At 42.5% G+C, this 14,552-nt stretch overlaps 1 protein-coding gene across 1 annotated transcript in view; it reads left to right on the top strand.

Annotated features, from left to right (window-relative positions):
- Window positions 1-14,552, top strand: part of LOC138487373 (gamma-crystallin-2-like) — a 52,817-nt gene that overhangs the window by 13,885 nt on the left and 24,380 nt on the right. The window contains exon 2 of the mRNA XM_069613947.1: window positions 11,969-12,044. Within this exon, the coding sequence (XP_069470048.1) occupies window positions 11,969-12,044 (76 nt within the window). The remainder of the gene's footprint in view (window positions 1-11,968; window positions 12,045-14,552) is intronic.

The following is a 14,552-nucleotide window of genomic DNA, read 5'->3' as shown; positions in this document are numbered from 1 at the left end:
GTTGTTTTACTGGGAGCCAGTGTAGTGTTTTTAGGGCTGGAGTGATGTGGTCTCTTCTGGATAGTTTGAGGAGTAGTCTTGCTGCTGCATTTTGGATCTGTTGCAGTTTCTTCAGGAGGTATTCTGGTATTCCAAGGTAGAGGCTGTTTGCATAGTCGATTTTTGACATGATTAGGGTGTCGATAGTGAGTGTTTTGTGCGTGAAGGAGAGGAAAGGTAGAATTCTTCTTGCCGTGTGGAGGAGGAAAACACATTTCTTCACTGTTGCATTTGTTTGTGGTTCCACCTCGACTTCCGTTTCTATATCAATTACATTTGGTGCTTCATGAAAGGTCTCTGGTCTAAAAAAGGAAGTTATTGTCCCCTTTGCCGTAAGGTGACTTGTTTGTCGTGTCTTTTGAAACATTACAATGCAGCTTTTTTTTAGCCGCTATTACTGCTGTACTGCTGTATGATGTTGTTTATACCTCATAGGGATCAATTGCTTGGTCCACTGATGAGAGAGATGGAGGTGGACTTAGCTCTTTATGTCATGGGATTGATATGGGTAAAGGACGACATCAATCCACTAATTAGCTGGTAAAACTAGGCAGAGGAGCTCTCTGCAAAATGGAATACTGCCTCTTTCAAAGAGAACTTCATCTCTGAATGAGGGAAAGACATTCCCATTGAGAGCTGTAGGGTATTTTGTGTAGATTCGGGGCCTAGCAGTATTTTCTTACCACCAAGAATAAAAGTAATTTAGCAACAATCACTCCTTGCATTCAGATTGGGTTTGGTATTATAGTGATATGGTGGCTATGCATTATTTCAGTACACAGATACATTTAGTTGGTATGCATTTCGTTGTGGTATAGTGAGCATAATTACTTTGTTTTATTTGTGGCCCCAACATACAAAACCCCTTTCTTTTGTTTAGACTGTTCTTGTGATCTCTAGAGGCCTCAGGCTTCTACATTATTCAAGAATACCACATTTTCATATGGAGTGCCACTTTTGGCTGTTATCACTGATTTATCTACACCAGTGAGCTATGCTTCCATAAAGTATTCACAATAACATGTGGTATAATCACTCATTTATTTACATTAGTGAAACTATTTCCAGAGGCCTCTTTCTCTGCTGACTCATGTACGTCCAACAGACTAGCAGATTGTGTTCCACTCAGAAGTCACACACACATACACTGAGTGGAACCACACACATAGCTATTTATAATTACTCATAACAAAACTTTTTCCACATGGGATGCTTGACATATATTACCTAATAACATCCCCTTTTATCAGGTGATATGAGCGAACTGTACCAGAGAAAAACAGAAGCAAATAGAAGCCTTTACACGGATTGTGATTTACATCAGTTTCATTTAAAAAATCATACATTACCAGTTTTGCAAGGCAGTCTTTTCTAGAATAAACATAAGAGAAGCAATTGCAAAATACATGGCATTTCATTTAGATTCTTTGCAACAATAAAAAGAACAGTGCATCAGTTGACTTGCATTTCTGAATAGCAACATTAGAACGCAGCTATCGCTACGCTGCCTGACTGAAATAGCTTTCATTCACACACCGCATTCTCGCTTTGTGTAAGATAATTACCAGCAAAATTGTAGCAGATCAGCACGTGAACTCTCTGGACAGGTCGCTTTCTTTAAATGGCTCAAGGCTTCCCTTTGGAACACCCGGCGAGGACATGCAGTTCCAATCTGCACTCTTTGGTCCTCAAACCGGTGCCAATTGACTGGAATCTCCAGCCTGTGAAGGTCAGCAGTACACTGGAACGACGCCCCTCAATCAGGCAGCCCCACAGCAACTCCCCTCAGGCTTCTCACCCAATCTGTGTAAAAATGTCCACTGCCTTTCTCTCTCCCCGAGATTCTTCAGGAAACCTCCGTTACAGCCCCTAAGGTGACGTGTCACCAATTAAAATACACAATAATCTATCCTCCTCTTTCAACAATGGCTTCGCTTATACGGTTTAGAAACTGTATCTACTCATTTCCTGGCATGCAGATTTTGCATCAAGCTAACACAGTGAACAGAGAAAAAAAATGAATCCAAGTGCACATTTAAAATGACTTTCAGAGCCTGTCTTTTCAACCTCATTTTGCACTGGAGAACACATTATGATGTTATTTGATTAGAATCATGTTAGTACTGTTAATTATATTGGTTAATTAATCCTCTAATGTGTCTCCTGCAACAGAGGCATTTCAGGTGAGAAAAAAAATGATGTGTTTTTGACTGAGTAGCCTGTCTTCATTTACATATCCATATGTTACACCAGCAACACATGGCTTGCTGTACCACATTATAGCAATACATTGATCCCATGCAGTGGTGCTGCACTCCAAAAAGACGCTAAATAATCCTACATATCTACCGAAAATAGCTGAAGAAATTAACCCATTACCAAAGAATCGCAGTAGTGTGAAGTGTGTAAGCAACTGTATTGTGGGAGTATGATTGGGAGAGGGGGCGTGACAGTACAACAAGCTTTGGTTTGTGGAGAAAGGAAAGGGCAGGCCAAATGGTTCCTTGAAGTCCCTCTTGTATCACCAATAGAACAGGAAGTGCTGAAAAGTTTACTTCCATCAAAGTTGCCAAAAGGTCAAGAATTTACACCAAATTACTTTAGAATTAATCCAACGGACAAAAGGAAAAACATACTTATCTGCTTTTGAGGTCAATTAGTTTACCTATTACAATAAAGGTTAATGTACCTATTATAGAAAATGACAATTCATATAAGTATTTCTGAGAAATGTCTAAATATCATTAAAGTTTCAATGATTTTCTTTCTCAGCAAGACCAGAACAGAAGAGCAAGGGAATGCGTACATTTTGGCCGTGGCACAATTGTTCGTGGCCGAATTGACTGTGGTCAATTCAGCCGCAAAGCCAATTTTGCTGTGGCCAAAATGGCCTTAATTAAAAAAAACACATACTCCCTTTCTGCCGTCTGTGCATGTTTTTACCCTGCGGCGTCAGATCCGTCCATCCTACATGGGTCGGATCTGATGCCGCATGGTCTGCTTTTCATTTTTTGTCCCCCACCTCCAGAACTCCAAAAGCGGGGGACACTCAAAGGCAATCACTACCAAACTTGGGGAGCGGGGGACACCCCACCAACCCCCGCTACCCATTTTTGGTAGTGATTACCCAAATCTGTTGTTTCAAAACTACTAAATGGTACTGGCCAGATTTGGCTAGTTGTACCATATGGTCAATTTGAAACAACTAATTTGGGTAATACCGAGAATGGACTATGCCAGACTATAGTAGGATTTCGGGCTCACTGGCAAAAAGACCCTCATTTCAGGCAGTAAGTAGCTGTTCACCGGCAATGTTGGGAGCAATCTCCACAATTGTATGGGGGTCCTGAGCGTCCTTATGGATGTAGCTCTTTGCACAGGAGAAACACCTACAGTTGGCAGATGCCTTCACCAGAGGCCTAATCAGAATGCAAAGGCAGTGTTTACAAGTGTTAACCTTCATCTGTCTTCTACAGCAGGTTCCAGACATTGGTGATTTCCAGTGGGAGTGTAGCATCATATTAGAGCTGTAGTAGAGAAACCAAGAAACCCCTTTACACAGCAAACCATTGTCTGACTAGAAGAAGGTGGTAGTCCAATGAAACTCAGGAGCATGCGTTATTTGGTACTGGGTCTAGGTCGGGGTGGCCTCATTCGCAGTAAGTCAGAATCACCCATATTTCCAATTATATTTAGTTAGCAGAGTGACCAGAAATCTTTTGTGAATCAATTGTAATAAGCTTGGAAAGGCCGGTTCCAAACATACATGATCTGCGTGAGATATTGTTTTTTTCCGTCAGTAGCACAAATTAAAAGGGATAAAAAAAAAGAAAGCATGCCTCAGTGACCTTGTGTACTCACAGGGAACGTTCCTAGGGATTACTGTCACAATGTAGCACCAATACTTGATACCTGTATGGTGTAAATCAGTCAATCTCAACACTAATCATTGAAGTCATACTACTAATTGTATGTGGTGCAAAACATTTTCATCTTCACTTTTTATAAACTCCAGAAATGTTTGGACTCAATGTGCTACTTTGCATCACATAAAGGTGACTTTCAGGTGTTCATTCATACTGCACATTTAGGGCACAATCATGCAAGGCACTCAATCACTCAGAAGACCCAAAAGGGTCCAAAAAACAAACAGGAGGTAAAGCTAACAGGGAAGAACAGATTATATCAATATCATACATAATACATAATTTTCTGTTTTCTAACTTTTCAAAACAGAAACAAAACATGGTAGGATATCATTTGTGTACATGTCCCCTTTGCAACAATCAATGCCATTAAAAAATTAAGCCAGACACTTGGATTCTGAGGCAGCTTAAATGTTGATGTGGGTATAGAGGAAAAAGAGGACCTACTTGTTTCGTCGAAGAGATCTAGTGTTTATCAGAGAGAGCAATCAATACCTTCCTCAGGACAAAGAACACAGGTGTGAGCAGTTGGATGTATCATGCAGCATAATCCTGATGTTACTATTTTGTGAGAAACATAAGAGGCTGCTGAGTTGGTGATGTTGAGCTTCGGTTTCATTTAGGGGGACTTTCAGGAAGGGTAATATTCTTAATTCCTTATGAAAATGTAAACATGTTTTAACCTTAGATTTACTGTAAAGGTGAAGACAAAAAGAAGAAAGGGAACATAGACAGGGTTCATTCTGTGCCTCCGAGATTCCTTCAATTTAAGGAAGGCACGGATCGAGAGTTTAAGGCAGACATGCATGAACTGAGGCAGAGCCATGAAAGGCTGCATGGCAAAATGTGGCACACCTGGAGTGGCGATAAACAGAGAATTCATATAGTCCTGAGTTCATGACCTTGTGAGGAAAGAGCCAGTGAGCCTTTTGAAGGTTGTTAGCAGAGTCAAGCAAGTGGGTAACCTACCCAGTCAAAAATAGGATACCATCTGTAGTAATGCCTCAAAGGGGACTGTGTTGGAGATGATTCTTGCCTATAGGTCGGGCATGAAGCATTGAATATAAGGGATGGTAAAGTTACCTGCAAATCATGGTAGAGTGTATGAATCTGTCTATTAGAGATGTGTGTGGCATCAAGCTAGTAAGTAGGATGCATGAGAACTTCTTACTGTAGCAATGTGTGGGTCTGCATGAGGAACACACCTCGGGTGGAGTAGCAGATCAGTGCAAGAGATGTTGATGAAAAAAAAGTCCAGTTTTTTAAGGAATATGGCTTTGTGTGGGAGAATCTGGCACCCATCACATAGAAAAGCTGCATCTTTGCTCATCGGGTTGAGGGTAGGAACCACTAGACAGTTATTACTATGGGTAAAAACGAGACTGGACAACATAGACTGGCAGCCATGTAAGAATGCATAGCATGTATGCTGCAAATGTAGAGCAAGAAAAGAGAGAAATCAAAATAATCCAAATTTTTAGATGAAAAATCTTGAATCCAAATTAAACAGTAATAGTAGGTTGGCTGACATTACTGGACTGCCTAAGGTCAAACTCACTTTAGTTGCAGGCATCAGAGAATTTATAAACCAGAAATTGAGTGAGACAACATTGATCAAAAAAGTGTTTTGGGTAATAGAGAGAAACGTCGAAAGAAATAGTAGTCAACTGATAGTATTAATTCAGAAAGCTTGCTGATCAGTGCACACGTAGGGGGCGATTCCATCAAACAGATTGAGGATGTGATTGTGCGCTCTGGCTTTGAGGATTCAGCATTGCTCCAGTTTGGATAGTCTACGTTAAGTTGATTTTCACCCCTCACTAGGTGTGACAACATCTAGAACTACCCAAGTGATATCTACCTACGAATAATTCTGTTCTGAAAAATGACTTACCAAGGTGGAGCTCAGGAGTTGTAGAGAGACACACAAGTGATGCTCTCCACTCCTTTTTGTCATCTCCCTTGAGGTTCTGATTATGTAAAGTGCTCTGCAAGGGCAGGTAATCGTGTAACTGCGATTGTGTGTCTGACAGTTTGTAAAATTGCAGTTGGTTCTTGTGGAATCGACAAATTAAATATCAACAGGTTTCTTTTTTATTTTATGAAACTGCATGAAACACAGTTCATGCATTGATAGTGTCCTGTAGAAAGGGTCCGGCCATAGGATGCAGTGATTGAAATATTGAGAGACTGAGATTTACACCTTAATGAATGCACATGATTGTTGCCTAAATTTGTCTGTCATTTGAATGCAAATTGGACAATGTTTTTATAATCCTCTCACCCCTGAAGGAGATGCCATTTCTTTTTGATCAACTTTTGATTTTAGTGCTATCACGAGAAAACATGGGTGCACACACCATGGTTTCTCTGTGCTCGGTATTAGGTAAGGGTGCAATCAGTTATTCCATGTTATTGCACCATGCACTTTTATTAGCCTGTTTGAAAAGCCTACATGCATAACCTCATTTGGCGAACTGTATATTCACATTTTGTGCTTACTGAAAGTAGTCCTTTTTGGAAGAGCAATTTCTTCTACTTCTCAGACACTGTAAATATTGGATACCATCCATCAGACTTTGAGATTTTGACTTAGTGTACACTCTCCCCTGTTCATGGTAGATCTGCAGGTCAATGAATGAGTACCTTTATGTGCCCTACATTTCAGATTACCATTGTGTGTAATCAGCCAGTCCACACATGCCAAATGTGAAGATCTATCCCATGTACAGATGCACAAGTCATCATCGTTCATAACCAAAATAGCAATGCCGAAGGCGTACATCATTTATATATTAAAATTCAATAGCCAAAAGAAAGTCTGTCTCAAAGGTTAAGATATCAAGATTCTGGGAGCAGAAAGAGATCCTGTAGCCATGTCATACATGTTTATGTTGAAGGTACCTTTATGGAGGAAGATATTCTTTAATAGTGCCAAGTTCAACAACTTAATGATGAAATTAGTAGGGACTTGGACAGGTATTGTTCTACTGTCTAGATATTTTTAAGCAACACTGATGGCCTTATCCTGATAACTATTAATTAGTTAATTCTTGCAAAGTTGACCTTCTATCAGTTTATTTGTCACACTTCTATACTTGAAGTATGCAGGAGTTTCTTGTGCCAATTATCAGTCTATTTGGCTAGTGGTTCCAGTGCCGACCAACAGCCAGAACGGTTGGCGGTCCTGGAGGTTTATTGATGTCCTTCAGTTTTTAAGGAGGATGTAAAAAGATGGAGAGTGAGGATAAGTAATTTGTTGGGAAGCAAGTGCAACGTCCCAACCATAGAAAGAGCTTCAGGCTTTAGGCTGCGTACATTGTATTAGCAAAAAGAGCTAATCATTTAGGGTCAGTATTTTTATCATTTGGTTTGGCAGTTTTGCACATGTGTTATTTGTAGTTAGCTTTGACACACTTTAGAGAGCATCACAGAGCCTTATATGAAGAAAGAAGCAGCAATAATGTAATAATGTTGCTTATTATATTTAGAGGTTAGAGCCAGGGAGTTGTTTATTAGTTTGCAGCTGGCAGTAGTGACTTATGCTGTGCTTTGGTTGTATTAAGGAGATATATATCAAGGAAATCTTTTGGTAGCTGGTAAAAAGGTATATGAAGTGTCCAGCAGTGAGATAGGGTAAGTGTCAGCGTTTAGTAACATGAGGGCTGTGTGCCACGGTAGCAAGAGCTCCACCATGTTAGATTAGACCCTGTTAGAAGTTGCTGCTTCTGTTAGTTAGAGAATTAGGCTGCCTATTGGAGCTTTAGCTCTGTCCATTTAATTAGATTTTATGCTTCCTTCCGCCAAGCAAATGATCAGACAGCCAAGTTGAGGGAAGAAGGGAGACGTGCAGTGCAGATAGCAGTTAATTTTACCAGGCCGAGCAGTTTACGGGGTCTGGGAATGGAATATTGGTTTTTGATGATTAGATTATTGCTGCAGCTGGAGGACTAATCTCATGAGAAAAGGACCTGGTGTCGGGCACTGCTAAGGTGTCGAACTAGGTTTGGAGTAATAGTGCCCCCATTGAAAAGTGACCAGTCCATTTTAACTACAGGTGTATGATTAAATAGAGGAAATAAATATGAGAAATTCATCCCTCAGAGCGGTGCCTCGACTGTGTTATTTATAAAGCACCTGGTTACCAACAGAGATAGAGTAGGAGGCGTGTTGGGATACATTGGGCCTCATTACGAGGCTGGCGGTAGCCGTGCCTCTAATACAGGCACAGCTGCCGCCGGTATTCAGTTTATAACGGTGCCGGTGCATCTGACATGCTGTGCTCGTGGGTGCCTTACATTCTGGCAGGTCGGGTACCATTGTATCCGTACCAGCAAACTGCGAGCACAACTGGGAGTTTGCTGGTACGGATACAATGGTACCTGCATGCTTACCGGTACTGTTGTATCCGGACCGGAAAGCTTGTAATGAGGCACATTGTGTTCTAAGACGAGAGTCGCAAGAGCTGACGTGAAAAGAGTACAGCTGCAAGGTCAAAGAAGCCATTCGGGAGTGCAAAATTGTCTGGTCATATGAGAAAACCATTGTATTACCATGCAGGGTTGACCTCATTGTTCACATTTGCTCTCTGATTGGGTTCTCTCGGGGTATGCGCATCACGAGTTGGCCAAAGTTGTCCTGACCAATAAGGAGAGCTCATTATTGCAACAATTTACCTGAATATAGTGGATCAATCACATTACAGTGTTTCCTGCTGACTGCACAATTAGGCAATATTATAAGGGGTTGTATTTAGATATGCACGACCAATGGGGTAATGAACTATAGGGGGATGTTTAGATTTCTGTATAGTTGTTAGCTAATGGGGAACGTGGGATTATGTTGTAGCTTATATGCTTTGGGTATGTTAATTTGAGATCTTCTTCTATAAAAGATGTAACTTGAAATGGCCGTGACAAGCGTGATTTGAGTTTTCAGTTCTTCGGGACTGGCACTCACGGATGTATTTGCATGTATTAAAACTTTGCTTTTCTTGTGAACCGTTTACTTATTATTGCCCCCCTTTGGAGTGATTTGTATCTATCGGTTTTTGGGCCTAACCTACAAGTTCATTCAGAACATCCCCCACCCCCGCCAGATCACTGGTAAATCCTCCATCCCTTGCTGTAATTTCTTGAATCAGGAGTTGGATACCTGTGGTCATTTTCCAAAGATAGGTATTGCAAATGATTACCTATATGATCTATCACAGTTTTTCCATATTTGTCATTGGAAAAGATCACTATCCTGCCACATTTATCTACAGGCTTTATTATGATTTCCACTATTGTTCCATTGCGCGGTTGGTGACATGATACTTGGAGGTGTCCTACATTTTCAGGAGCCCATCTAGTATCTTGTGCTCAATAGTCAAGATCTCTGGCTGATTGTTAATATAAGTATGAGATCTCTGGTATCAATATTCGCAACAACTTTATTTTTTTTATAAAAAAAGCTTTTCAATCTATCCTTCCAGAGAAAGCACCAGATCTTGAGTTGTGCATCCACAGTGAAAATCATTTGGGTGGAAATAAGCAATAACCCTTTAGACAGCATGGCTATTTCTGTATTGGTCAGGTTTTGGGATGACAAATTGAAAATCAGTCTCACCGATGTCCATGCTGCTTACTTTGCAATTATAACTTTAGTAAGACCTGCCCGCTCACACTCTGCCTAGTTTTCTAACTGGCACTGGCCTCACGAGCGCACCGGCATCTTACCCCCCCACATACTCAAGCAACTAATCCATGGCTCATAAGAGTCTCGCTGCGTTGCCTGCAAGTGTATGGGCTAGCTGTGCAAACACCCTGGTACACGTGCCTTCACGTTCTGCTCCCTGCACTGATACGAGTCACTAAAGGGTACAACATTACCAGGGGCTCCTTGCCTGACTGGCTCACACCTTTACCGGTTTGTGCCCTAATAACTATATCCCACCACGATTGCTATATGCCATTATCTAGTAATTGTATTGTCTGCATTTGAACATGTTCAAACAGTGTCTACTCTGCCACTCGTCCCCTACCACTAGATACTGTGTACCATAACCACCTTCTGATCTAATGCGTAGCCTGTATAACACTGTTTGCACTGCCTGTAAAACGGACTTTTAAATGGATTACGTGTAAAACGGTTTTCCAGATTTCTATGTATTGCCAGTAAAACGGACCACTAGCATATTGAATGCATATGCCCCAGATCGTGCCTCCTGCATACTGTGCCGCAGCTCCTATCCATGGATCTGCACCGCCCATTCACCGCCATTCTACTTCTTCCCATACCAGTCTTCTGTATTGCACTGCCCAATCTCCGTGCTTCCTCAGTTCATTATTTGTTGGATACTCTGGTCATTGCCAGACATTTACACCTTCTATGCCCCCCAGCGGCACTATGTGGCTGACTCAGATGGTCATTGTATCACCTTTATATTATCATTCTGGCCACGATTCACCGCCTCTCTTAAATGCTCATAAGTACGCTGCACACCATCCTTTTTGTACAGTACTCGCATAGCGCCTGACATCAATCCAACTGCTCGCAACTTGCTGCATTCACCTAGCCAGGTGAGCTGAACTATTGCCTCTTGAGTCATTGATTGCATTCTGCATTTTGCACATGTACTTACCTAGTCAGATCAGCTGAACCATTGCCTTTTGAGTCATTGATTGCATTTTTTATTTTGCACATGTACATACCTTCAAGTCATTGATTGCATTTTTGCACATGTACTTACCTAGTCAGCTTAGCTGAACCATTGCCTTTTGAGTCATTGATTGCATTTGCACATGTACTTACCTAGCCAGATCAGCTGAACCATTGCCTTTTGAGTCATTGATTGCATTTTGCACATGTACCTACCTTCAAGTCATTGATTGCATTTTGCACATGTACTTACCTAGTCAGCTTAGCTGAACCATTGCCTTTTGAGTCATTGATTGCATTCTGCACATGTACTTACCTAGTCAGCTTAGCTGAACCATTGCCTTTTGAGTCATTGATTGCATTTTGCACATGTACCTACCTTCAAGTCATTGATTGTATTTTGCACATGTACTTACCTAGTCAGCTTAGCTGAACCATTGTCTTTTTAGTCATTGATTGCATTTTGCACATGAACTTACCTAGCCAGCTTAGCTGAACCATTGCCTCTTGAGTCATTGATTGCATTTTCGTACATGTACTTACCTAGCAAGCTGCACCTGGACTACAATTTCTTGGCTGATCCTACCCCTGCCCAGCGCAAAACCTCTCTACGTACCTTCCAGTGCACTCTTACCTCACCGCATAGAATGTTAGGGCACTTGGTTCACGATATGCGGCCACTGCCAAATGCTAGCCACCTTATTCTCGCTATCATCGTAGGGTGCATCATCACCACATCCCTTTGTCCCCCCACTCCCAGCACCGTTAAGAGTGACCCTCATCACTCTACTCTACACTATCCCACAATGCTCCTCAGTAACCCATACCTCAATGACCCTGCCTTATGGCTCCAACACTTCGCCACTAAACCTACACCCAATCAACCTTGCACGCTCCAAGTCAGGAATCTTAAGACTCGGATCCAGACTGCCTCAGGCCCCTCGAGCCCCTTGCACTCAGCACACACACATTACCACTACTACACAGATGTTACCACCATCCCACAGCGCCATCTCCGCCAAAGAACTCAAGGGTGCCCTCATTAACGCCAGATCTATTACGGCCCACGCGCTGGACATCTCCGACCTCATCACCACTCAAAACCTCGATTTTGTGGCCATCACTGAAACTTGGTTACATGCAGCCTCTGGCCCATTTCTTGCCCTCGCCATCCCTAACGATTACTCCATCATTAGAGCTGACCGACAATCAACATCCAAAGGAGGTGGAGTCGCATTCATACACAGAAATAACATCACACTCAGAATCATCCCCAACACTGAGCTCAGCTCTGCAGAATCCCTCTCTGTGAAACTCACCTTATCTCCAACCAACACTGCAACTCTCCACCTTATCTATAGACCTCCAGGACCACTTGGCTCCTTCATAGATGAGATCACGGCCATTTTGACCGTCAATACTAAACCCAACTCTCAGGTATTGCTTTTAGGAGACCTTAACCTTGGCCTACTCGACACTAAGGATCACTTGGCCTCGGAGGTCGCTACCACATTAGCTAATTTAGGCTTCCAACAACGCATTTAAGAACCTACCCATATTAAGGGCAGAACGCTCGACTGGATTGCTGACCTTAATTGCAACACCACCATAAACTCCAACCACGCTTGTGCCTGGTCCGACCACCACATCATCATCTTCCACTTACCAGCAACCAACCCTCACACCACTCCCACGATAGCTCCAGCCATTCCCACAAGGAATAAAAAAGACATCACCAGGGATAAACTACTCCCACTCATCCTTCATATCCTGAATAAATGTGTGTCCCAACATAACGACCCCACAGTCTTACTAGATATCTTCAATCAAACATTGCTTAAAGCCATCGACAATATAGCACCGCTTAAACTACGGAAAGCCAAACAACAAGCCCATCTGGACTCCTGGTTCAACTCGCAGTTAAGAGCTCTACGCAAAGAAAAACGTAAGGCTGAATCACTCTGGAAGAGCCACCCATATGACTCTAACAAAGATCGCCTCATCATCACCACCCACAATTACAAGGAAGCAATTTTACAAGCCAAAAAGGAGACCTACAACCAATGTATCACCCAAGCAGAATCCAACACTAAGGAGTTATTTAAAATCCTTAAAGAATTGGAATCCCCCTCCCCTGCTCCTGATACCTGCATTAAAGACAGTGTATGGTGCAACAACATCCAAAACGCTCTCCTCAACAAAATCACCACCCTGCAATCGAAAATTAACGCCAAACAAACCACCCTTTTCACCAACCCCCCCACTAAACCCTCTACTACTCCGACGGCCTCCTTTACTCACACCCCTTTCAGCTTCACCCCACTCTCCATCCTCGAGGTCGAAAACATCATTCGCAATTTAAAACCTTCTAACTGCCAAGGTGACTCCTGCTCAGCACCTATCATTAAGGAAGCGGCACATGATCTCCTTTTATAACTACTTTCATTAACTCTTCATTCCTAATCTAGACCCTGAAACACCAACTAACTACAGACCTATTACCACCGTACCGTTCCTACTCAAAATACTTGACAGAGCAGCATACCTGCAGATTCAGAACTTCTTAGAAAACCAATAACCTCCTCGGCTCAAGACAATCTGGTTTCAGACCTAAGCACAGGACTGAAACAGCTCTTCTTGACCTCAAAACTCAAATTGAGGACCTTAAAGACAACGGTAAACTGGCCCTCTTACTACTATTGGACTTATCCGCTGCCTTCGATTTGGTCAATCACCAAATACTATGTCGGCACCTGAAGTCCGCTGCCCACTTCTCTGACAATGCATCCAACTGGATTAGGTCATTCCTCGACAATAGGCACATGAGAGTTTTCTCACCTACTGCATCGGCCGATCCTACACCAGTCCCTTGTGGAGCCCCGCAAGGGTCCTGTGTCTCCCCAACTCTCTACAATGTGTTCACCAAACCACTATTTGATGTGCTTGACTATCTGGGCATCACCTACACGAATTAAACGGATGACACCCAGATACTCATACCCATAACTGGTGACTACATTGTTGACTCTAAAGCCCTTAATGACATCTACTTGGTCATACAAGCTTGGATGGCTCAGCATGAGTTGTGCCTCAACGATGACAAGACTGAGCTTCTCATCTTAGGCACGCAACAGAGACTTAACAAACTGAGTCCCCTGTTCGGCTCCTTTAATATTGATGGTAATCTAATTAAAGTATCCAAAGATACCAAAACTCTGGGTATCTACCTGGACGCCTCCTTGACTCTCACTAGACAAACTAATGCAGTGGCCGCTGCATCTGCTTACACTTGCAAATTGATTTCAGCCTGTCGCCCATTCCTTACCGCCCAGAACTGCATTACCCTGGCCAGGACCTTGGTTATGTCCAAATTGGACTACTGCAATGCTCTGTACCAAGGCACTAACCAGGGCAATCTCAACAAACTTCAGACTTCCCAAAATAATGCCATCAGAGTGGCCCTCAATATCCCCCGATCTGCCCACATTTCAGAAACCAGAAAGAACCTCAACTGGCTTTCAGTCGCCCAAAGGATCTCTCTGAAAGTTCTGGCCCTCACATACAAATGTGTTAACCACCAGTCCCCACATAACTAGCCTCGCGATTCACTCAACACATACCATCGCGAGCACTTAGATCTGCACAATCCCAAGGTCTTGCGATCCCTAGATTCAAGCTGCAAACTGCTGGGGGCGCCAGCTTCCCAGTCCTGGCAGCCAAGCTTTGGAACACTGTACCACTCACTATCAGAACTTTACCCTCATTTAACTTATTCAAACACAAAGCCAAGCTTTGGTTAGCTACATCTCACTAACAACCGCTCTTCTGGGACCCAGCTCTGCTTTGCTCCGGCACCACCGTTCTGCTTCTTGCCCTGATTTGTAACATCAATTGTATATTTTTGTTTATAATCTGTTTGACCACTGTGATGATATGTCATACCTG

The sequence above is a fragment of the Ambystoma mexicanum genome, chromosome 9, assembly GCF_040938575.1.
Source record: "Ambystoma mexicanum isolate Mex_15411 chromosome 9, UKY_AmexF1_1, whole genome shotgun sequence".
Lineage (NCBI taxonomy): Eukaryota > Metazoa > Chordata > Amphibia > Caudata > Ambystomatidae > Ambystoma > Ambystoma mexicanum.
This window is presented reverse-complemented; position numbering and strand designations above follow the sequence as displayed.